The sequence below is a fragment of the Dromiciops gliroides genome, chromosome 5, assembly GCF_019393635.1.
Source record: "Dromiciops gliroides isolate mDroGli1 chromosome 5, mDroGli1.pri, whole genome shotgun sequence".
In the NCBI taxonomy this organism is placed as follows: Eukaryota; Metazoa; Chordata; class Mammalia; order Microbiotheria; family Microbiotheriidae; genus Dromiciops; species Dromiciops gliroides.
In genome coordinates this window covers 26,806,480-26,830,967 of record NC_057865.1, presented here as the reverse complement: position 1 = coordinate 26,830,967, position 24,488 = coordinate 26,806,480, and the positions used below count along the sequence as shown (strand labels likewise).

At 42.1% G+C, this 24,488-nt stretch overlaps 1 protein-coding gene across 1 annotated transcript in view; it reads right to left on the bottom strand.

Moving 5' to 3' along the window:
* Window positions 1-24,488, bottom strand: part of NEK10 (NIMA related kinase 10) — a 241,392-nt gene that overhangs the window by 140,636 nt on the left and 76,268 nt on the right. Inside the window, 8 exon segments of the mRNA XM_043969156.1 lie at window positions 4,873-4,948; window positions 16,927-17,029; window positions 17,451-17,572; window positions 17,861-17,906; window positions 21,405-21,542; window positions 22,038-22,166; window positions 22,263-22,365; window positions 23,545-23,609. Coding sequence (XP_043825091.1) covers window positions 4,873-4,948; window positions 16,927-17,029; window positions 17,451-17,572; window positions 17,861-17,906; window positions 21,405-21,542; window positions 22,038-22,166; window positions 22,263-22,365; window positions 23,545-23,609 — 782 coding nt within the window.

Sequence of the window (24,488 nt, the reverse complement as noted above, 5' to 3'; positions counted from 1 at the left end):
GTACAGTGAAGTTGGGAACTATACCTAATATAGTCAGTCACAGGGTTGACCAAAGTTACTGAGATGAAACGTCATAGGATAAAAACAAGGAGGCCTGCCATTAAAGATTTTTTAAAGCTGCAAAAATATAGTAAAGGGGAGACACGGCTAGAAAACAGAATATTACACAAACAATATTTATTGATATTGTCTGAACTACCAACTGCATCAGTCAGTAGAGTGATAAGCACCAGAACAGAACTCTGGTCTTCAAAGGCCACAAGGTGGCAGCACGTCAGTTCTCTGCTCCAACCAAATATCAAATGGTTCACTGTGCAGGATGCCATATTGTAGATGCTGATGAAAAATATGGAAATCCTGCCATAAAAGGATCCGTTGAAATAATTGGGGTATTTAACCTGGGGAAGACAAGACTTGTTTGGAAGTAGAAGCGGCAGCTGAACTCAATGACCATCTTCAAGGAGTTGAAGAATTATCATATGGAAAAATTATTAGACCTGAATTATTTGCTGGGAGAAGAAATGGGACCCATGGGTGGCTGATTTTTGCTCAAGATGAGGAAAAAAAACCCTTAGAATTAAGGCTTTTAAATGTAATTGGCTGCCTCCTGGAAGAATGATAATAACACTACTGGTAACAACTCATGTTTCTATAGAGCTTTAAGATTTACACAGCTAGGGGGTGATCTCCTCATCACTAGAGAGTTTTAAGTGGCAGCTAGAGGATTTTGTAGATGGGATTGGTGTCATGTGTAAGGCTTGGAGTTGAAAACCTTTGAGGTGCTGTCCAGCTCTGCAATTCTATGATTCTTTGCTAATTAAGAAGTCAATAAATTCTATGAAGACCCCGAGAAGATTCTCTACACTGCCAGGATACTGCTGGATACTGTGAAGGTGGGCACAAGGGAGAAAATACAGTACTGGATCAAAGGATAAACGTGGCACGAGGGCCCATTTACTACTTAGAAGACTCCAACTTGTACATCATGAGTGGAGTGTCTTCTTCAAAAAGAGTCAGAAGCCATCATGAGCACTGAAGGGCATCTTACACAGAAAGAGACGTGTCTGGAAGAAATAGTGGGCAAAAGGAAGCATAGAGACACTGTATGTGATCACAACTCCCAAATGACCTATTATAGAAGCTACTGACTCTGAGAAATGAGAAACAGATAAAGTCAAAGACACTGAATCTGATTATGATGACTTCTTAAGATAGGACTTTAAGAGAGAGAAAGTATTTGCTAAGCACCGGCCCTGGAGTCAGGAAGACCTGAGTTCAAATCTGACCTCAGACACCTAACACTTACTAGCTGTGTGACCCTGGGCAAGTCACTTAACCCCCATTGCCTCACTTAAAAAAAAAGAAAGTATTTGCTACCATGAGGAGGACAGAAAAGACCAGAAACCATCTGAGTCAGCAATTAAGACAGTGACAGCAACTGAAAGTAACAACACTTTTGAGAATAAACTTATTTGCAAAACACGAAAGATGCACAATTACAATCAGCATTGTTTCACAAAATGGTAAAATAATAATGATAATAATAGTAATTGAGAGATTGGCATGAAATCCAACAAAACCATTCTATTCCCCCAAAAGCCACTGTAGATGAAACAGACATGAAATGGAAGCGACTGCCAGCATCTCTACAATTTTTTTCTCCTAAGTGGTGATGATGCAATAACGATATCCTATTCTCCCAGGCAATGTGCTTTGTGAAAGAGTGACAGCAGCACTTAAGAAGTACTTGGAAGAGTGGCTAGATTTGACAGTAAATAAAATCTAGAATAAATTCAGGAGAGAAGTGACAATTTTGAAGGCATTCAAGGCTATCTTGAAGAGAGGAAGAATGCAAATGATCATTAATAGCTTTTTTTAAAACGGCGACTGAAAAGATACCACTAACTACCCATCCATATGTCTTTATTAAAAATGTATGTATTGGTCTGTGCAGGTACTAGGGAAATATTAGATAAAAGTCTGAGCATGGCAGAGGCAAGTTTTTTAAAGTTATTTTCTAAGGAAGACTACATCTTCAAAGTCATTCAATGGATTGCAACTGCTACGCCTGGTGTTTATTGAGTTCACAACAATATTTGCTTCAGCGGATTCAAATACCATCTTAAAAGCTGTCCCCAAGCAAGTATTCAACCAGATATATTTTGCAACATACAAAATTCTATGACAAATGTGACTGCTGAGACAATATTGTTCAATAATCTTCTGTGTAAAAAATTAAATGAAGCATAAAAGGGAGAAACCAAGTGTCACGGAAGATGCCCTGTGTGGAATCCAAACAGGAGTATTCCACATCGAGGATAAAGTTTTCACAGAACACAATCCATTCATTGCACTGAACTCTGAAATGTCATAGCCCCCTCTATGAAATCCACGTGCTAGACTGGCAGCCCCGTCGAATTAATCAAGATCTCTGTCTCTGACTCTGTTTTCTGGCTGTATACCTGCCTCTCTTTCCCCTGTGCTAAAGGACAGTGAGCATACCATACATCTTTATCAATAATCCCAACCTCCTCCCTGTTTATAAATATATGGGTATATATCTGTGTATATATTTATCTATTCATGTATGTGTGCATACATGTGTGTATATAAATATGTGCTAGTTATATATGTTACATTATATACATACACTACATATTATAATGCATATATATAAGAAACATACACATAGCTATGGCTAGATATACATATATAGGAATATAAACTCATACACACATAATGATAGAGTATATAGAAAGCATATGTATCCATATATGTTCCTATGTATATAGAGATATATCATATATACACATACACACCTGATAGTATGTATACATAGTGCATGTCTATATATACACATTATAGTATACACACAGATGTATACATATCTATACATGCATAAACATAAGTGTACACACATGAATACATATATAAATATATGTTTAGATATATATGTACATACACGTGAATATATATATAAATATATGTTTAGATACATACACAAACACATTCTGTCAGTTTGGCTACATGGTCGCACCTCATGAACCACCACCTCCAAATAATCAAAACTGCAGGTAACATAAGAGACAGTGGCAAGATACATGGTGGATGGGGCAGCTAGGTGGCACAGTGGATAAAGCACTGGCCCTGGAGTCAGGAGGACCTGAGTTCAAATCCGGCCTCAGACACTTAACACTTACTAGCTGTGTGACCCTGGGCAAGTCACTTAACCCCAACTGCCTCACCAAAAAAAAAAAGATACACAGTGGATAAAAGGGTTCAACCCATCACTAAAGAAATGGTGTCAGATAGACTATCAAAGACCTGCACAGCTAGAACAGAATGAGGGCCTGGTTGGCAGCTGCATCAGTCCCCACTAATAATTACAAGAACCAAAGGAAGGCCACCAATGAAATGGGTGTGTCTCCTATGGAGGAGAAAGAGGTGGTAAGCAATCCCAGAGGATGGAAGACATGGAAGATTTGTAGTCTGTACGCAGGCCAAGGAGATAGGAAATCCATTATAAGACCAAGGAGAAAATAAATGGCCACTGAATGAACCCCAGTGTGTTCTCAAAAGTAGTAAAAAGCTGCTGTGCCATGGCTCTGGCACAGGCCACAGACAAGCCTCACAAAGCTGGACAAATGTCAGCCACAGAGTCCAACTTCTAAGTGAATGAAAATTAAAAGAAACAAAAAAAACGGAAGATCAGGGGCTAAACTTGCTTTCTGAGGTTCCAAAGTTTGTCCACACATCTGATGACTAACTCATTTAAAACCAATAATCTTCTGTCAATGACCATCAGTTACCAAAGACTGTGAGGTTCTGGAAGGTAAATGACGTGACGGTGAAAGCTGTGAAATGGTTTATAATCTAGTGGGATGTGAGAGAAAACAAGATGATTAGAGCACCAATAAGGGCAGCCCCAAGCTGGGAAGGGTACAATGCGATCTGAGAAGGGCACAAATCAAAAGCCTCAGTTTACAGAGGCAGGAGAGATTACTTCTGGCTGTAGGAAACCAAGGAAAGCTTCATAGAAGAAAGGGTACTTGGTCTGAGTCTTGAAGAAAGGACGAGTGCAAATGGGGAAAAAGGAATTCCACCCAGAATCATCAGCCTGAACAAAAAACTTTAGGTAGTGAGAAAGTCCAGAGAATGTCCACAAGACAGCGGGTGGTCTAATATGGTCAGAGCACATGGTCTGTGAAATGGGCGAGAAGGCGCAAAGTAGAGACGGGCCAGAGAGGGCCTTGATTGTGAAACCAAGCAACCTGGACTTTGTTTTGTGGTCATGGAGAGTCATACTAAAAGACTGGGTTTTAAATGACTCGATCACAGTCTGTTTGGTGTATACAAATAAGAAAGAACCAACCAAGTAGGTCAGGAAAATTGATTCTCCTTTTCCCAAAGGCCAGTCATGTACATCTGGAGGTCTGATGTTGGTGGAGCCTTTCAAATTAAGAACTGGGTTTAAAAAAAAAAAAAAAGGTCTTTCACAAAAGGATGCTACATTTGGATAAAGCAGTCCATACCTCCATTAGAATTATCTGGATAATTGTAATTATTGTCCCACTATATATGTATCAGTACTGTGGAAGACACACGCACACTGTGATAGCAAGGCCCCACACTTGCTCATGCTATGAATGGTACACCACTCCCCACACCTCACCCTAATAAAACCCTAATAAAAAAAACACACAAGCAATAATTTTTAAATCCTGAAGGAGACTTTTCCTGTTGCTTCCTTGAGGAACAATTGATATCATGTGGCTCCCTCAGGAATATCTTCCTTTTTAAATTAAGAAAAATAAATGAAAACTCGAACCAGCAAACAAAAACTCAAGAATTACATTTTTTCATCTTTCTTACCAGGAGTAGAGAATTGTTCCAACAACCGATGTGAGTTTGCTGTTTTCTTGCTTTTGTTTTGCCAGGCCAAAGTCAGCTACAATTCATTAAAATAAAAAAGAAAGTGCCATTAATTTTTTCATGAGGGTAGCACTGTTCCTTAACTCTTATCATTTGAAAAGATAATGAGTGTAGTTCACAACAGAAAGCGGGTTCTTTTTTTTTTTCCACTTTGTCAAAATGTGCCATCTGCTTATCTTCCACACCTACCTCAGCCCTAATTAATGGGATACATATTAATCAAGTCGATTTCACCAAAGGGGGGAAAAAAAGGAGAATAAAATTTTCCTTGTTAATGTAACTCAGAACATAGCAGAAAAAAAACTTCCACCAAATTTTAGTTTTTCATATTATCTGTGATTGTTTGCCCATAAGTACTAGAAGTCCAAAATTATAGCAGTCATTCACATCATGGGATAAAAATAACTAAGTCAAGATGTATAATAGGAAAGCAAGAAGAAAGACTAAAACCAAGGAAATTAACTCAACTATAGCTGCAAAATATACAGCCTCAGGAGTAAGGCCTCTCCAATAACAACCAAAAGGTGATATTAAATATCTGTATGAGAGGTTTTTAACACTGCATTAAAATGATCCATTTTATTAGGGAAGGTATGAGTGATATTTAGTCTTATGAATAATATTAATAATAATAAGTTTTGATCCCTTTTTTTTTATTTTAGTGAGGCAATTGGGGTTAAGTGACTTGCCCAGGTTCACACAGCTAGTAAGTGTTAAGTGTCTGAGGCCGGATTTGAACTCAGGTCCTCCTGATTCCAGGGCCGGTGCTCTATCCACTGCGCCACCTAGCTGCCCCCTTTGATCCCTTTTTAATTTCAAAGTTCACCTAATTACTCTTTTGATTCTAACCACATTATTTTATGAAAATAAACTATGTCATTATTATACTCATTATGCAGATGTAGAAACTGAGGCTGAGAAAGATTCACCCGTCAAGTCAGGAGTAGATCTGGAACCCAGACCTAGGATTCCTGGTACAGTGTTCTTTCCACACCACTACACAGTGAAATAGGCCAAAAACTGATGAAATGTCACTAAATAAAACCCAAGAGGAAAAGTCAGAACTGCATTTTGGTTACTGGGAGGATACCCTCGGTATCATTTACTGGGCCCTTTCACATGACTTCGGGCTGGAAGGTAGGGCCTCAGGAATTCCCAACTGAGGCTGCCCAAGGTCACAGGTAAGGGAAGCAGCAGAAACATCGGTCCTCTGATGATAAATCCAGAGGGCCCTTGCCTTCTCTAGACTCTAAAAATATGCCATAAATAAGCCACCGAATGCCCTGTTTATATGTGGTAAGAAGAGGCTCTCTATATGACACGTCAAAGCTGAAATCTCCTTTCGTTATAAAATAAGGGATGCAATGGATAAAGCACCGGCCTTCAAACACAGATTCTGGTCACTCTAAATGGTCTCTCTTCTACCTCTCTCTCTATCTAGGAGATGGGGTTCACAAACATTCTCTAGGAACGGAGAAATGATCACACACATCAGCATGCCACAATCACCATCCACTGCCTCAAAGGAAAGACAATTTCATGTGGGCGCAGGCCTGTCTACTTGTTCCTCCCACTCCTCAATGGGGCTCATTCGACTACTCTCTGATTTGCTTATCAGTGCCCAACAGTGAGAGTTCAAGCTGGTAAGACCACAGAGATCACGGAGAGAGGTGGTTCTCCTCCTGAGCCTCAGTCAGCCTATCATCTCCGAGGCAGCCCCATAAGCAAGGTGCCCCCTTTCATGGGAAGGTGGCCCTTCAATTACCCCCTCCCAATAATGTCATCGGGTGGATTATGGGACTCATCAAATTGACCAGGGAGATACAATGCAACACGGCATAGAGCAAAGAGAACGAGATTCCGAATCAGAAGACCATCAGTCAGTAAAACACCTGCTAGTGCTTAGATTCACACTCTGGTCCTGCCACTGATTATGACTTTGGGCAAATGATTTCACCTCTCTGGGCCTCAGTTTCCTCATCTGTAAAGTGAAGGGTTTGGGCTTCCAAGTTCCTTCCAGCTCTAAATTTAGGGTTATCTGAAACTCTGCTCCCCATCCACTCACCCTCCATAAAGCTGACTGTGGCAAAGACATCTCTACAATTGCACCATTCGTTAATATCATATGATTAAACTGATTATACATGTCTTACATCTATGCATAGAAATGAGTTATATTATCATACAGAAGGAAGTAGGAGATGTGCGCAAATGACGTCATGATTCACTCATTCAATAAATGGAATGTCTATGAGGTTCAAAACATTGCGTTTAAATAAGAACTCATGTTACTTTGGTGCTTTCTGATTTCCTAAGCATTTTCCTCCCCATAGTCCTGTAAGGCGGGGAGTGTGAGCAGTAAGGTCCTAATTTTCCAGAGAAGGAAACTGAAGTCCAAAGAAATAAACCAATGCACCCAGGGTCATCCCAGCAAATATGGAAGCCAAAACTCAAATCCATGTCTCCTACCATGAAAAAGAGATATCTACATGTGCTCTGAGAGAACATATATATATATATATATATATATATATATATATATATATATATGTTTGTGTGTATTCTCATTACACCTGCAGACTATAATAAATGAAACAAAACTGTAGCCCTGCTGCTAATTACACAACTGATCATTTTAAGAATAATTATTCCGATGTGCAGCAACAACAACAAAAACAAAATTCTTGGTGTGAAGGAAAATGGTCATGAATGTCAGGCACTTGTAAATAATACAAAAATAATATATCAAGTATATTTTTGTTGGCCTTACTTTAACATAGTTAATATATATTCCAAGTCTTTTAAAAAATTGATCATTCTCTAATTCCCAGCTTAGATAATCTTCATTGTTCATAAAGAGAACTCAGGGGTTTCTAAAGTTACTGAAAAGTCCTCAGCAGCCTGTATAAGAAAAATCTGATTTTTAGGAAAACTGATATCAAACACGGATAAACAGTCAGACTTGGTAACAATAGCAACTGATATTTACAAAGTGCTCTAAGGTGTGCCAGGACTTTATAAGGGGGTTGTTTAAGTATCAGCTATCTTCTTTTTCATCACCACCACCACCACCACCACCATCACCGTCATTATCATCATGCTCTTCATCACTAACTTTCTCCATTGTTTGAAATGTCACTATTTCAGATGATTGGAAAGTTTCTCCAACATCAGGAAACTGAGACATGGAATACAAAATGGCCCAAACCCAGTGCACTAGAAACAGAGACACTCCGAAGGTATAAATTGTCGTTGTGATCATGAGAATGAGGTAGGTTTCCACCAATGTAAAACACTAGGAGCTTCCCACTCACGACAAAGACACTTCCCTTCCTCATTAATATATGTCAAAGTGGCATCAAAAGACCGATCAACATATTACCTTTATGCTGTATAGCAAATACTGTATGGAGCTACAATAAAGTGGAGAACATTCTCAGCCAATGGGGGAAATCCAAATGGCTCATTTGTTCAAGCAGTTTTGCTTCCGACTCCATCACCCTCTTTTGGGATCTTGTGTATTTTATCTGCCTGATTCTTTAAAAATTTAACTAGACACAAATAAACCGCACGCTCAGATTCACATTCCTTTCATCCTTCAACAGCCCCAATCAGGGGCTTCTCTTTCTTTTCAGCCAGAAGGCTGAGAGGCAGGAAATGCTGTTGGGGGCTCCTATTTGTCCGGGGTTATTAGGACTGATTGTTGAGAATGTTTAAATACTCTTGAGTAGGGGGAGGGTCCTGTGGTTTCCTTGGCACATTGTACAACTTCCCAGGGTTCTGAATGGCATTGGACAAGAGAGCTTCCTTCTCCTTAGGAATGGCTCATAAGGTAACTTCTGCCACGGCAGTTTGGCACCTGGTCTTCAACTTGTACCTGCTTGGGGGGCTGGGAGGGGATGGAGCTTAAGTAATTTGGGTCCCCATATCCAGGGTCACATAAAAGGGGCAAGATTCGAACCCTGTCCTTCCTGACTTCAAATGCAGGCTTTTCTGTCTGCTAGGTCATGGCTTCTTCCCATGTACTGGGAGGAAAAATCCAAATTTGTCATTTAGAAATAAAACAAACCCCTCCCTTATACTAGATTTATATTTGGGTGTTACTTCACAGCAGCCTAGTTATCTTGGTCAACTTATAACTCCAAATAACCCTTCTGACTCTATTAGGTTGAAATCAGGGTGTGCTGGTAAGTGTTTAACAACTGACTTGCTGGGGCAGGGGAGGGGACATGTGTGCCCAACACATTTTTTAATTTAATCCGCCTCAACCAACATTTTCTCCACCTCTTTCTTAAGTCTCAACAATCAACAAAACAACAAATGAAGCTTGAATTTGTTGTCAGATTTCAAGGTGTTTCCCTCAGCTCAGGCTGGTGCCACCGCACCGCTGCTTGAAATACTACATGGCAATGTTCCTGTCTCTGCCAAGAGGTCCTTAAATTTTAGGAGAGAGAGCAACAAAGGCAACTGACACTCATCATAAGCTTCTTTAATAAATCATCTCATTTGACGGTCACAATGAGGACACTGTAAGGTGATGATGATCAGCCCCATTTATGGTGATGAAACTGAGGCATCAGAAGAAACACAAACTCACACAGTTAAAAAAGGGGGGCAGGGCCTTGAATGTAGCACTAAAGGGGTGGAAACAGAGCCTGCAGGAGGTTTTTTCCACCATAGTACAGCTCTCGATCCCCAGCACTTAGTGTGGCACCAGACACATAGTAGGTGCTCAATCAATGTTAGTTAACTAACACAATCATTCTATTCACTGTAGTTTATATGAGGTGCACTCAGTTTGAGTAATGACAGCAATTACCCATTATTTTTATAAAAAACACAGATGGTTAGGAAGCCTACTCAAAGACAGCAAGAATTAATAAGGACTAGCCATTTGAAAGGGTTTTTTTTTTAATCTCTATTAATAGCATTACAATTTTTTTTCAATTTTGTTCTTCATCTATATTTGAAATCATGGGAAATGTTATCTTCCTTCCAAAAAGCATTAGAAGGTTCAGGAAGTATTCATAGATGGCTCCCCCTCATATTTTGAGCCTTCTTCAAATTATTGTGACACGAAACAATATACATACAAATATACAATTATTATGTATTTACTTAATCTGTAGCTTAATTATTTAGGGCAGCTGGGTGATGCAGTGTATAGAACACCAGGCCTGGAGTTAGGAAGACTCATGTTCCTGAGTTCAAATCTGGCTTCAGACTCTTACTAGCTGTGTGACCTTGGGTAAGTTACTTAACCCTCAGTTTCCCCATATGTAAAATGAGCTGTAGAGGGAAATGGCAAACCGCTCCAGTATCTTCCAAAAAGACCCCAAATGGGGTCATGAAGAGTCAGGCATGACTGAACAACAACAACAAATCTTACTTCTCTATGGACAATTGTTTATGTTTAAGAACAGCTCTATGCACTATGCCATATACTGCCTCTCGATCATATTCCTACACAGGAATAAAACCCAATACATTAAACCAATGCCCACCCTGGGGCAGCTGGGTAGTGCAGCAAATTGAGCTGTGGGACTGGAGTCAGGATGACCTGAGCTCAGATCCAACCTCAGACATTTACTAGCTGTGTGACCCTGGACAAGTCACATAAATTCTTTTAGTCTCAGTTTCCTCCTCTGTAAAATAATAGCCCTTCCCTCCCAGGGTTGTTGTGAAGATCAAATGAGAGGATAACTGTCAAGTGCTTAGCAGCGTGTCTGACACACAGTGGGTGCCACATAAATATCAGCTATCCCCACCACCACCATCATCTCCTTCCAGCCTCTGCACCCTCTGCAGACTGGGCCCCCAAAATCGAGGAGCTCAAAGGAAGTTCAAGGGCTGAGATTCAAACATTCCTCTTTCTCCACAGGCACGTCAAAACCACTCAGAGCTCAGTCCCTTCCCTCTCCCAGACATTTTCTTTCGGGAGTCGTGGTAAGACTTCCCAAAGGGTCAGCGTCCAGTCGATGGATGGGATTCAGGAAGTCAGCGCCCACTAAAGCCTGCCTGTGTCCAGAAGGCCACAAGAAGCAGGAGTAAGGTAGCCCACTTCTTTGGGCTGGGCAGCCACGGTCAGTCTCTTCCTCCTCTCCTCCCTGTCATCCCTCCTCTCTCTCTTTCTTCCCATTCTTCCAAGGAAAGCCCAGACCAGCACCCTACACACTAGGTGGTCACTCCAGCATCAGATGAGCTGGGTCAGTCCTTTAAGGGTGCCGGGAGGCACTGGCCTTGTTGACATCCCAAGTATAAAGGCCTAACCTGGGTGGGGCTGGGGAGGAGGCCCTGTGGGAGAACAGTGTAAGCAGTTCCCGGAGCTGCTGCCTGAGAGAAATGCCTTCCAGAAGTGCCAATCCCGTTAAGCTGATGCTCTGGTCTCTGCAGAGGGTGAGGGCAATGGCCTATCATCTGCTTTGTGTTCTTATAAAGATAGATTGGAATTGGTTTTCCATGGCTCGCATCAATAGCTCTGCAGAGGCTGGATTCTTCACACAAGGAAAGTGAAAAGAAACTGTTCCTTTGTATTAGGCATTTGGGGAGAGGAAACATGAGATTTCTGATCTCTTAAAGACCAAGCCTTGAAGGCAGAAGAAACGCTGATGGACTGATTTGCCCACAAGTGTAAAGGAGGTAGGTACTAATGGGTGATGGGCAAAATGCACTGCCTCTCCCGAGGAGAGTGAGGCTGTGACCTTGCACAGCCCTCCCTCACTACAATCCGGCTCATTGAAAGTCGTGAATCACCTCCAACATCGTGGACAAGAACAGAAGGACAAACAACAAGAGCCTCTGACTCAGAGGTTTCTCTGGAAACCATCTTAATTCCACTAAGGTTGGAGCGATAACAGAGGAAAATAGGAGCACAGGACACTGGGACCTGGTGTGGGCTTAGCCTTGGGATGCTATGTTCCAGGAAGTGACTTTCTGTGGACCTCATGTAGGCACCCACGCAGTTAGAGGTGAGACTGAAACCCCAAACCAAGGGGCCCGGAACAAGATGGCTACAGAGGGTGTGCTCTAATGGAAGTAGCTGAGAGTACAGGTCAACTGCAGTATTCCAGGACTGCCCTCTGTCCCTGTTTGCTTAGATAAAATGGGAAATTCTTCATATTTGGTCCTGGAATGTGGGCCTACTCTTTATTTCCAGTTCTCCAAGGAGAATGGGGGAGAGTGGGGGGAGCAGGATTTTTAAGAGATAGGTATATAAAAAAATTTAATTTAAATTTAAAAAAGAAAGAAAGAAATGACAAGCAGGATGACTTCAGAAAGGCCTGGAAAGACTTGTATGAACTGATGTATAGCGCAGTGAGGAGAACCAAGAGAACATTGAGCACAGAGACAGCAATATTGTTTGACGAAGAACTGTGAATGACGTAACTGTTCTCAACAATAAGATGATCCAAGACAACCCCAAAGAACTAACAATGAAGCATACGATCCACCTCCAAAGAAAGAACTGATATTGATGGAACACAGACTAAAGCTGCTATTTTTCACTCTTTCATTTTTTTTCTTTTACTCAAGTTTTCTTATGTAAAACATTTTACATAATTGTACATAAATAACACCTGATCGATTACTACTTCAGGGAGGAGGAGAGGGAGGGAAAGAGGGATAAAAACTGGAACCCAAAACTATAAATAAAAATGTTTATTACTTTAAAAAAAGAAAACATATATTTTAAGAAGATCAAAATGAAAGCAAAGATTCTCGGTGTCTCTATTGTAATCCGGGATAATTAAATCATTTTAGCAGCACTAAAAAAGAAAAAAAGAGATAGGTGTGACAGGCTGGACTGATGCTCCTCTGCACCATCCCCCACTGGCTTTTATCTGGGAGCTCAGCTCTCCACCAACAAACGTGGGGAGCACAATTCACATCTGCCCAGCTCAGCAGGAAGGAAGGAGAGGCTTCATCCACAAGGCCCGGGGGACCCGGGGCTCTCTGTGTGGCCCTAGGGCTGGAGAGAAAGAGTCTCCTGGGCCCCCTCGCCAGCACTCACTGCAGGCTCTGGAGCGCTTTCTGTCACCCCTTTAGCTTCAGCAGGGGGGGCCTCTAAGCAGCCAGCTCATGACAGGCCTGGCCCAATTAATTATCTCACCAAAAACTGAACAGCAGCAAAGGGAGGAAAGGAATCTCAGATAAATCTATTTTATGACTTGTTATGAGCTCCGGTAAACAGCTTGACAGGAAAGAGGCCGGAAATGAACAGCAACAACGAGCTGTGGTTGTTATTGCCAATTTAATGTTCTACAGTGATGAGAACCCCTGGGGTCCTCCTCCAGCCCCTCTCTGTGGGGCAGAGAGGGCCCGAGACCTCGTCAGGCATGAACAGCGGGGCACAAGCTCCGGGGGCCTCCCAACAAGCTGGGAAGGCTTTGGGTATGGGCCCAGCCCTGGACTACAGCCTGCACTGAGGCCCGGCCCAAGCTCCAGTCAGCTTCTCAACACTGGGTCTGTTCCCACCCAACAGCTCATGCCTAAAAAAGAGAAGGTATTTGACAAGGTGGACACTTGGAGAAATCCACCAGGTTTGGGGACTCCCGGAATACTGGGAACAGCTACCAGAGGAGGGGGTTGTCCGTGAAAAAGCTAACTCATGACATGGATTGTACGGAAGGCGCCAAGTCTAAAGAACGCCAACTTCACTGTCACAAGTAGAATATGCTGCTTTATTTGGAAATAAACAGACTTGCCAGACTCTGGGGAAGCCTGAAGTAGCTCATTGGGAAGCCAGGGCCTCAAGCAGGTTTGTGAAGATCGCACAAACTCACTGGACCCTGACTAGAACGCCGACCCCAGCAACATAAAAAGAGAGGCCCCCACCGGTTTCAAAGAACACATATTGGAACCAGCTTAGAATTGGTGAGATTCTTCAGCTCTCCACATTTCCAAGTCATGTGAAAAAAGTACATCCCAATACGATACGCTATCTTGACTGTGAGGAAATGAAATTCCTGAGCCCCTGTTAGGAGGAGCACAGGGCTTTTTCACTCATTCTTCCTAGAGTGGTATGGATGCATTTGTGCAGATCCATCTCCAATGATGAATGACTAACTGACTAATTCTTACTTCTTTCCCGCTCTGGCCAGTGCTATATACGGATGAGAAATTTCCTGGCCAGATTTAGGGATCCAATAATAGACGAAACTCTCCTAGAATTGTTGATCCCATTTTCTTCTGGGCTATTTACTACCAAAGGATGAGCCTGGGGCCAAGCGACTGGAGATTTAAAGATAACTAGACTAATAATATTTCTGTTTTTCTACCACATGACTGGACGTCAAACGTTCTTGCATCTGATCCAAGTCCCTGTGCACGGCCCCAGAGGCACCAGCAGGAAACCAGGGGATTCCTGCAAACTCTTCTCCTTTGTCTCTCTGTGTAACACGTCAAGTGGCGAGACCGGAGTAAGTGACCTGTGAGACTGCTTCCATTCCTAGGTCCAGCACGTACTTGCCACATCAGATATCTGCAACTATACACCCACAGAACTCAGTGGATACAAGCTGGAGCCTCTTATCTCTGAACTTGGGAGAAATGTGCACAGGTTTATCGGAGGGTCTATAAATCTCTTTACCGCTGGTAGCTTGAGCTACAAAATATTCTACCTCCAGGATGCCACACACGGCTCTTACAGCAGGAAGTGCTCCCTCCGGACAAGCTGTTCAGTACCGTTACATTTTGCAAATGAGGAACCTGAGCAACAAGGGTCACAAAAGTCATAAATGGTAGAGCTAAGATTTGAACCCAGGTCCTAGGACTCAAAGTTCAACATAGTCTTTGCACGGAGTCAGCTCACTGACATGTACAGCTGAAGTTCATTCTCTAGGATAAAATAAGGGGGCGGGAGGGGTTTGGGAGGTTGGGATTTTTTGGCTTAACCATTAGGAATAGAGGTAGTGGAAAAAAGCAAAGAGTGGACAAATGGAGAGTATAGAAGGAAGGAGAGCAGAGAAGCAGCAGATTTTCCCCTTCTGATGAATTCTATAACGTTATTTCCCCAGTGTGACTTTGACTTGGCAGGAACAGGCTTCTGGGGTCAGGATCCTTGCCTTGTGTCTCTTCGAAGGTTGCACACAAGTATCTAGGTCAGAGCCTAAGCCAGTATCATAGTAAGGGTCATTAAAAGAGAAACTTAAAAAGAAACCTCACATGAATGTGTAAGTAATTCTCGGGGCAGCATATCCCTAAAATACAATAGAGCTCGTACATATGATACACAGCTCTCTGGAGCTGCTTCTGACTCTCCCTGCACTTGGACCAGCCATCAGAAAAAGGCACCATTACAGTCCATTCAGCCTGAGTTTTTCTAAGGCTCTCGTGTTTTTGTCACCCATTTCATGCACATTTTTCCTCATTCCTTTTAAAATTATTCTGCATTTTTCTACCTTGCGACCACACAGAAAAATAAACAGGCTGGTGCAGAGTGAAAGTGGAAAAGCATGACACGAGCGCCCTCTCGTGGTCACGTGCTTTGATGAACTCATGGCTTTTTTTTTTTTTAATAGAGAAGAGTTTTAATTTCTATTTGGGAGCTGAAAAGCCTGAAATTCACCAACTTTTTTAAAAACTACACATATTTTAAAAGCTACAGTTTACATAGTAAAAATTCAATCTTATATAGTAAATCTGCAATCGATAATATCAAGGAAACGACAAATCCTGTTAAAAATTTAAATAGTAAAAAGTCCCTCACTATGAGAACAGCCATGAAAGCTGATAGTGAACAAATTTATCTTGGCTAAAATCCCTGCAATATGCATGCGTGCACACACATACACACAATTCATTTGCTAGGAGACTCTAAGCAATCCTAGGAACACCGTCTGATTTCTCTAGTCTGTGATGCTAGAGTCTAGAATCTCTTTGTTTAGATTCTAGACAAAGGATTGAAAAATAGAATGTATCCAGAAAATATTGCTAGTCCAAGACAAAAAAACAACAAGTTTATATTTTGAGGCTGTGTCTGAAAAGACTAAAAAGCCTTCAAAAGTCTGACTGTTAAGAAAAATCAGTCCATTTCTAATGATGAAATGAATGGGTTATAACAATGAATGGATTATAGCAATCCATAATTAGTAGGAAAAGGTGCTGATGAAAAACATGGGGGAAATGAAGCCAAAGGAGCTGGTTTCAGTCCTCCATTTTAGCACCCAAGAACCCTGATGGTGACTCGTAACAACCGTGGTGCCACGGTCTGAGCCCCATCTCTGCCACTTCTTGGCTGGGAGACCTTGGGCAAGGTCATTCCCTCGTAGGAGACTCAGTTTCCTCTCTCGTAAAAAGAAGGATAATATCCTGGCCCCCGAGGTTCAAGCTGAATGCCTATGCAGTACCTTGTAACTTTCAAACAGTACATACAAATAAGCTCTTATTATCATTTGCACTGGACAAGCCCTAAAGCTCACTACAGATAATGTGAATTATGTCACAAAGCCCCAAGGGCCACGTGACCTCAGCCACAGCAATGCTGCATTGACCATCACAACAGTCCAACCACCATTTCATGGGGTTCGAACGCCATGCATTCTTTTTCACTTGGAGAAATTTGATATGGTTTACCAACTTTACAACGTACTTTCTAGATTGTTATCTTTAGAATTTCATGATGGCTTAAATGGAGGTAAGGGGGGGGGGTTGGGTTTAGGTTTCTTTTCAGTCTACATGGACTGGATATAAATAGGTAAACAATGAAGTGTCTTTCATGGAACTGAAGAGGAAAGGGAATGAGCCTGCTTGGAGTCGATCTTCTTTACAGAATGAACTAGATTCCCAACCTGCGGAAGCACGGGCAAGCTGAGGGACTGACGTATGCTATAGCGATCCATAACCAACGGGGGGTTATTTGGGGCAGTAGCAGCTCCTTCAGGGGTCCCACATATGGGGCTTTATTCCCCAAGGGCACTTTTGACAAGTCTGACTCAATGATCAAGGACAATATCAAGAAACGCTCCTCCAAAGAATGTCAGAGTTTGTACTTACTAACAGTTACTTTGTCCTTATCCCCCAACATGATGTTGTTCGGTGTGAGGTCTCGGTGGACAATCCTCTTTTCTTTATGCAAGTAACGAAGAGCCAGGCACAGCTTGAAACAAAAAATTAAAAATTAGTTTATCTTTCCAGATAGAAACATAGACAGAAAGACAAATGCAGACGTGGATGGAGATGGACATGCAGAGGAAGGGGCAAGGGCACACGCAGATATGGAGATGGGTGGGTATAAATGAGAACAGAGACAGACATAGGCACAGACACAGACACAAAGAAGGAGATGGGAGAGACAAAGAGAGGAATGAAAGAAACAGAGGCAAACATGATAGAGACAGAGACAAAGGAGGGGTAGAGGCAAAGACAAAGATGACAGGGAATGAGAGAGAGACAGAGAGAGAGAAAAAGTGAGCGCTACCTCAATGATTGGTAAGTGGCATGTCACCCAGGAAGGAACTCCAACAAATTATGCCATTTTGGGTCTTTTGTAAACAACTGTATTGAACATGAATCCTTACTTGTATAAATATATTCCATATTCTCTCTTCAGTAAAATGGTGCTGTTTCTCTTTCAAGGAATTGAAATGTTCTCCAAGAGGTGCCCCTTCTATGAGTTCCATAACTATATATAACCTGTCATCTACACACAAAAGGATGAAAAAGCAACAAAGTTTTCAATACAGACAATAATCTACACAGCACCTAGCACCAGGCATGATGCTATGCTCATAACAGGCACAATAAGCACTCAATGAATGAAAGTATATAATATAACAGAATATTATTAATATTAAAATAATGTACTAGTATTGTGAATTAAAATATTTTATTATTCCTGACTCCCTACTATAAACCAATACCCCATGAATTTTTGCTTATATGTTATTAATATTTTCATTTATAACAAATACTGTTGTAATATACTTACTTTCTAGGAAAGTTTTATAATAGCGTACAACATTGGGGTGATAAAGCTGTAAGAAAAATGAAAAAAATGTGAGGGGATGGGTTAAAAAATCATATTTGAATACATTTTTTTGTGGAAAATATTAACTAGGCTTCAAACTATAAAATAAGAAATTTTAAATAATTTACAAGTTGTAAAGTCTCACAGATATTATCATGATCCTTTTAATTTGTCATAGTCAATAAAATATTATCTCAGTACAATGATCTCCCAAAATATAGCCTTCAAAAGAAATAAGTCTAATTAGCTATGTTGTATTGATAATCACTTAATCAGACAGAATTATAGAATATACAAATTAGAGAGAAAGTAATCTAACTCCCTCATCTTTCAAATAAAGAAAACTAAGATTCAGAGGTTTTATTTTAAATTTTGGATTTGGAAATTTTTAACTTCCCAAATTGTCTTTCCTCTATTTTATCTACGCATGTTTCCCTATTCCTCAAAAAAACAAAAAACAGATAATTACAAAACTAAAATTCTCTGAGATCCCACCCAATTTAAATTGTAAAAAGATTGAATTAACTTTGGGTGTTTGAGAAGTGATAGGGAAAGCTAGGTAATTGATGGCCAGTTAGATGGTGCAGTGGATAGAGGGCCAAGCCTGAAATCAGAAAGACTCATTTTTCTGAGTTCAAATCTGGCCTCAGGTATTTGCTGGCTGTGTGATCCTGTATAAGTCACTTAACCTGTTTCCTCATCTGTCAAATGAGCTGGAGAAGGAAATGGCAAACCCCTCCAGTATCTCTGCCAAGAAAACCCCAAATGGGGTCACAAAGACCGAAATGACTGAACAACTACAAAAAGGTAATTTGATAAAAATCAGTTCTATGGTGGTAACAAAGGCCTAGGGTCATCACAACTTAACAACTTATATTTTTCTTGATTATTCCTTCTCACAGCAACCTGGGCCTCATATTCAGGCTCCTAAAATGGTCCCTTCACTGACCTTTACCCCAATTCCTTCTTCCCTGCTCTAAGGGACTTCCATGTTCATGCTTCCTTTCTAAATCCTCCTCCAATCCATCTCTCCTTCCCCCCTGCCCTGCTTCTCTCTCCCCTTCCCACCCTCTCTCTCTCTCTCTCTCTCTCTCTCTTCCCCTTCTCTCTCCCTACCTTCACCCGTTCCTCCATTCCCCTCTCTTAATGACTTACTTCTTCACCACCCACTTACCACTTAAAGGGTTAGCAGGCATATAATTACAGCCTCATGTGACTCAAGCCAGAAGGATGCTCCTCATCAGGTGCCCCAAAGGACCTCTTTTTCCCACGTCTCAGAATTAAAAAATAATACGTCTTGCCAATTACCAAGTGGTCAAAAACATTGAGGCCGTATGGGACATGAGGCAGGGGAGCCGGCTCCCGGGCTTACCCCGTGATCATCCTACACATTCGCCAAGAGGTTTGGCTCCAGTGCCAGATAGCACCCTCATGGCATACAAAGTATCCCTCCCTGTCTAGTACCACTACACAGACTGGTCAGCTAAAACCGGTCGCTTCAGGTGTGCAAGCCTGCTAATTTGCAAATTTGGAATCCGATTGTTTTAGTTAACAAATCACACTCTGTGGATAATATTTTTTGTTTCTATGTGCAGAGCTTAATGCAGTACCCAACACCGTTTATTGTCATTCAGTCATTTCAATCCTGTCCAACTCTTCACGACCCCATTTGGGGTTTTTGTTTTGTTTTGTTTTGTTTTTCGTCAGGCAATTGGGGTTAAGTGACTTGCCCAGAGTCACACAGCTAGGAAGTGTTAAGTGTCTGAGGCCAGATTTGAACCCAGGTACTCCTGACTCCAGGGCCGGTGCTCTATCCACTGTGCCACCTAGCTGCCCCATTTGGGGTTTTCTTAGCAGAGATTTCCTTCTCCAGATCATTTTTAGAGATGAGGAAACTGAAGCAAGCAGGGTTAAGTGACTTGCCCAGGGTCACACAGCTAGTATGTGTCTGAGGCCAGATTTGAACTCAGGAAGATAAGTCGTCCTGACTCTAGGCACCATGGTGCCACCTAGCTGCCCTGGAACAGAGCAGATCCTTAATGAATGCTAGCTTCGTTAAGTGACAGGTGCTGTGTACGTCTGAGTAATAACAAGCCACGATAATGATCTCAAAGATCAGTGCTCTTAACAAATACGAAAATCAGAACGACTGAAAAAAAAGAGTTTTGTGCTCCAGATCACAAAAGGAAATCCCGTTTCTCTGACAACGCTTATTGTTTCTTCCTAAACCCACCTCCAAGATGTTGCTTAGCTGAACACTGTTGTTGTCCATTAACAAACTGAACTGAGTGGCAGGACTGCATCCCCACCTTCTTGGTCACGTCCTGAACAACCAGGCTTATTACATTTAATAACCTAGATTTATACAATCTTAGTATCATAAAGGTTAATTGCTTGGTTCCACTTGAAAAAAGCCAGGAAATTCTAAGTCATAAACAAAATCATCTTTACGCATTTAGCCAGAGTTAATAATGTGGAATCATAATTATCACAATAATCGCTAGAATGTATTTAGCATTTTAAGGTTTGCAAGGCCCTTTACGTATATTAATGGGTTGGATCTGAAGTCCAAGAGTCCCGAGTTCCCATCCGTCCTCAAACACTTAATAGCGGCATGATAAAAAAGCCAACTCACCGATCTGGAAAATGGGGATAATATGAACCTCAGAGCAGGCATAGAATGTGAGTGAAAACAAGGCCGGGCTTGGAATCAGACAACCTGAATTTGAGCCATGCTTCTGTCACCTACTAGTGATGTGACAGAGGACGAGCCCCTCCTCCGAGGCCCAAACAACTCTCTAAGAGCAGGAACCACAAACGAGCTGCAATCTGCACTAATGAGGGCAGTTTCCAATCCAGAAGTTCCCCGTACTGATGAAATCACTGGCCCAGATTTTAAAAACAACCTCTAGCAACTCTCCCTCATACCTACCCCACCAAGTAACTCAGCACGCTGTAATGGCCAGGCCCCTGCCCTGGGAGCTTTGGCCGTAAGGTCTCTCTGCCTGCTGCCCCCTCCACCTACCAACGGCATTAGAAGAACCTCAGCACTGTGAGTGTGGGGTTGAGCTTTGAGGGGGGAGCGATGCTGACAGCCACACGCTGGGGACCCATCTGCTAACGTGTGAGGGGGTTGGCCAAGTGAGCCCATAATCCAGAAAGAGAAATACCAGCACCATGTGTTCCCGGCTTCTTCAGGCCCTCAACTGGGCCTTCCTTCCCTACTCAACAGACAAAGAAGTTCCCAAAGGACCTGCCAATAACTCTGAACCAGGGAAGGAGGCGTCTCCATCACCCAGCGTCCCACCTCTCAAGAAGCACTAAGTCCCTACTTCCCCTGACCAGGCCGGCAGTTGGCAGAACCTACTGCCCATGTCACAAGGTCCAGGCCTTCATGGGCCCAGCCCTGTGGCCAATATAAATATCAAGGCCTAGAACTCAGAGGTGCTGTAATGATTATGTTCCTTGTTTAATCAACCATTTTCCAGAGAATAAGAGCATTCACCTGCTCCTTAATTATCGTTAGCTCCGAGACAATGTTCTTTACGCTGCTATCTCGGTCTTTCTTGTCCTTTCCAAATGCAGGGTTATGTAAGTTCACTTCTTTCATCGCTAAAAGATTTTGGCCGCTACGCTTCCTAACCTGTAAAAGAACAAAACAAAACAAACTGAAAGCGTGACAAGGGGTAAGCAGGAGGGAAGAAGGCTCATAACCACGGCGTCTTGGTCGGTTTCAGAGCCCTTAACATTCTTATTCCAGACCCATCTTCGGTGGGATCGGCTAAAAGTGCCCATGACCCACTCTACAGCCTGTGGTGTCCAGAAGAGTCTGGCAGACGGCCATGAAATTATAGACCTGTGGTCACACTTTATTGCGCAAACCATTCTGCCTGATGTTTATGAGCATTGATATAAAAAAAGAATAATAATACAGACTGTCATTCTCAAAACGCTACTGGCCAGTTTCTAAAACCATCAACTGAAACAAGAACAACTGGGATCATGGTCAGAGGAGAGGAGAGAGGCTGTTTTTCACCTCCACCACCAGGCCCACGGGTGCTGGTGTGGAAGCTCATGTCATACACACCCAATGTGCTCCCAAACATCAAACCTGTTGTTCGATGAAAGGCACACTCACCTTATAAACACATCCGAAAGCGCCGCTCCCGAGGTGGTCTAAAATGGCATAATTGCCTATATATTTCGTTGGTGCTTTATTCTGATTTATGCTTTCAATGTTTTCCGAGATCTGTTTCAGGTCATCCTCCTAAGTAGAAAATGAAAGGGAAATGAGTGACCACAGCGATTCTCCTATGGGCCACGTCCCAAACTCGCCATAGTATTGATAAAGCTGTGCACTTACCATCAGCGAATTCAACTTTGATACCAGCTCTTCGTAAGCACTGATATCACGTACATAATGTCCTATATCAATGAAGATCTCAAACAAGTCAGTGGGGAAAAGTCTATGTAAAAAAAAAAAAATACATACGCGCTTTATGTAGACCTAATCAATTCAGGGATCCTGTTTCCCCCATATACTGTCTTACTGTGCAAATTTGGGCACATAGCTTAATCTCAATATGCTTCGTTTACAGGGGAAATAATGCCCATTCCCACTTATTTCCCTGGAATGCTATATCACAACAATTCTGAAAAGATTTATGTCATTTCAATGGAAGAAATAAGGAAGTGGGATGCCCTAAACAGTGGCCGGGTCATCTGAGGCCATCTTGACAAGAAGCAGAATATCATCCACTTCATTTTCTTCATTTCCCCTCCCTTGACCAGCCCGTCAATTCAAGCACATTGTGGAAATAGAATGGACGTAGCTTCTCAAAAGCTTCACACAGCCTGCTGACTCAACTTTACCCTTTATAGATGAGAAGGCTGATTGGCCACAAAATCCATCTAACTAGTTGGCACCAGCGCTAATAAACATCCATCACAGAAGGTCGGAGCTAGCAGAACCTTAGTGATCAGTTAGCCCAATGCTACATTTTACCAATGAGTCGTCTGAGGCCTACAGAGGGGAAATAGCTTGGCCAAGCGCACACATCTAGGAAATGGCATCCAGAACTGGAATTCGGCATTCAAAGCTCTCTCCGTGCCACCCCGCTTCCTCTCCGGCGTGGTTCTCTCTGAGCAAAGCCTGCCACCCCTTTTGATTGCTAATAAACATCAAACCATGTCTACATGGAATGACCTTAGAGACATTAAGGAATCCAAAATATTTATTCCCATTTACTGATGATCAGATCAGCTTTGGGATTCTGAATCCCGACTTTGAAGGCTATGTTTATAAGTGTAATTGTTTTTTATATGTAATTACTTTTTTTTATTTAAAAGAAAGGAACATCAAAAGCCCTTCTAGTCATGGATAACCAAAAAAAGTTATAGCCATCTGGCAGCTTATCTCCATGATTTCATAATTGACAGTTATTTATACTTTTCCATAATTAGTTATTTGCAAAAGGTAATTTTCCCAGCAATGTGATGGCTGATTTCTATCTTGGTGATTCATTTTTCATCTGGCATGAAACTAACCCTCCTATCTGAAAATAGGCCCCGTAAATACATTAAACTGGAATGCTAGCTTTGACAAAAATAAGTCCATTGGCATTTAAAACTCCATAACTATGTACCTTTTAAAGAGAGGTCTATTCCTTTCCATACTGAAGAGAAACCGCAAGGCTCTAAAAGCATAACACTGTAAAATAAAATAAGTCATGAGCTTTTAAATACTATCAGGTGACACACAAAAACTGTAAATTCCTGCTGTTAATCCAGTAGCCTTTTCCCAGCCCTCCTTCTACGGGGCATTTTTGTAGCTTTGGAGAACATTGCCACCCCCTCCTCTGGGATACCCCTCCCTTTACTTCTCCTATCCTTAATACCACTCCTTCTCAGCCTCCTTTATAAGACCAACATCCTTCTCCCTTCCACTAACAGTGGGTGTCCCCTAAGGCTCTGTCCCAGACAAGTTTACCTTCTCTCTTTCCAGATTTTCAGTGATCCGGTCAGCTTGAATGGGTTCCTTTACACAGATGACTCCCAAATCTTGATGTGCCACCCTAACTAACCACTCCTGCCCAGCTCCAGCAGGGCATTTTCCCTTGGATGAGACAAGCATTTCCCAATCTCAACATGTCTAAAATGGAGCTCATAATTATTTCCCTGAAAACCTCTCTCTCTTCCAAACTTCCCTATTTCTGTGGCGGGTATCACCCCCCTTCTAGGCACACAGGTTTGTGACTCTGAAGTCATCCTGGAGTAACCCTTCCCCACCACCACCCCCATAATCCCCATATTCAATCAGCTGCCACGTGTTGTCAATCATACATCTACAACAGTACCTGCAGACTCCCCCTTTTTGACACTAACTTAGCTTTTAGCCCAGGTCAGGCCTTCATCACCATACACCTGGCCCTCATCACCATACACCTGGCCTTCTTCAAGACTCCCTGCCTCTAGTCTTTCCCCACTCCAAGGCCTTCTCCACCCAGATGCCAAGTTAATATCCCTTAGTCACAAATCTGACCATGCCACCTCCTTTACCCAAAGATCATGAATAGCTGCCTATGGCTTC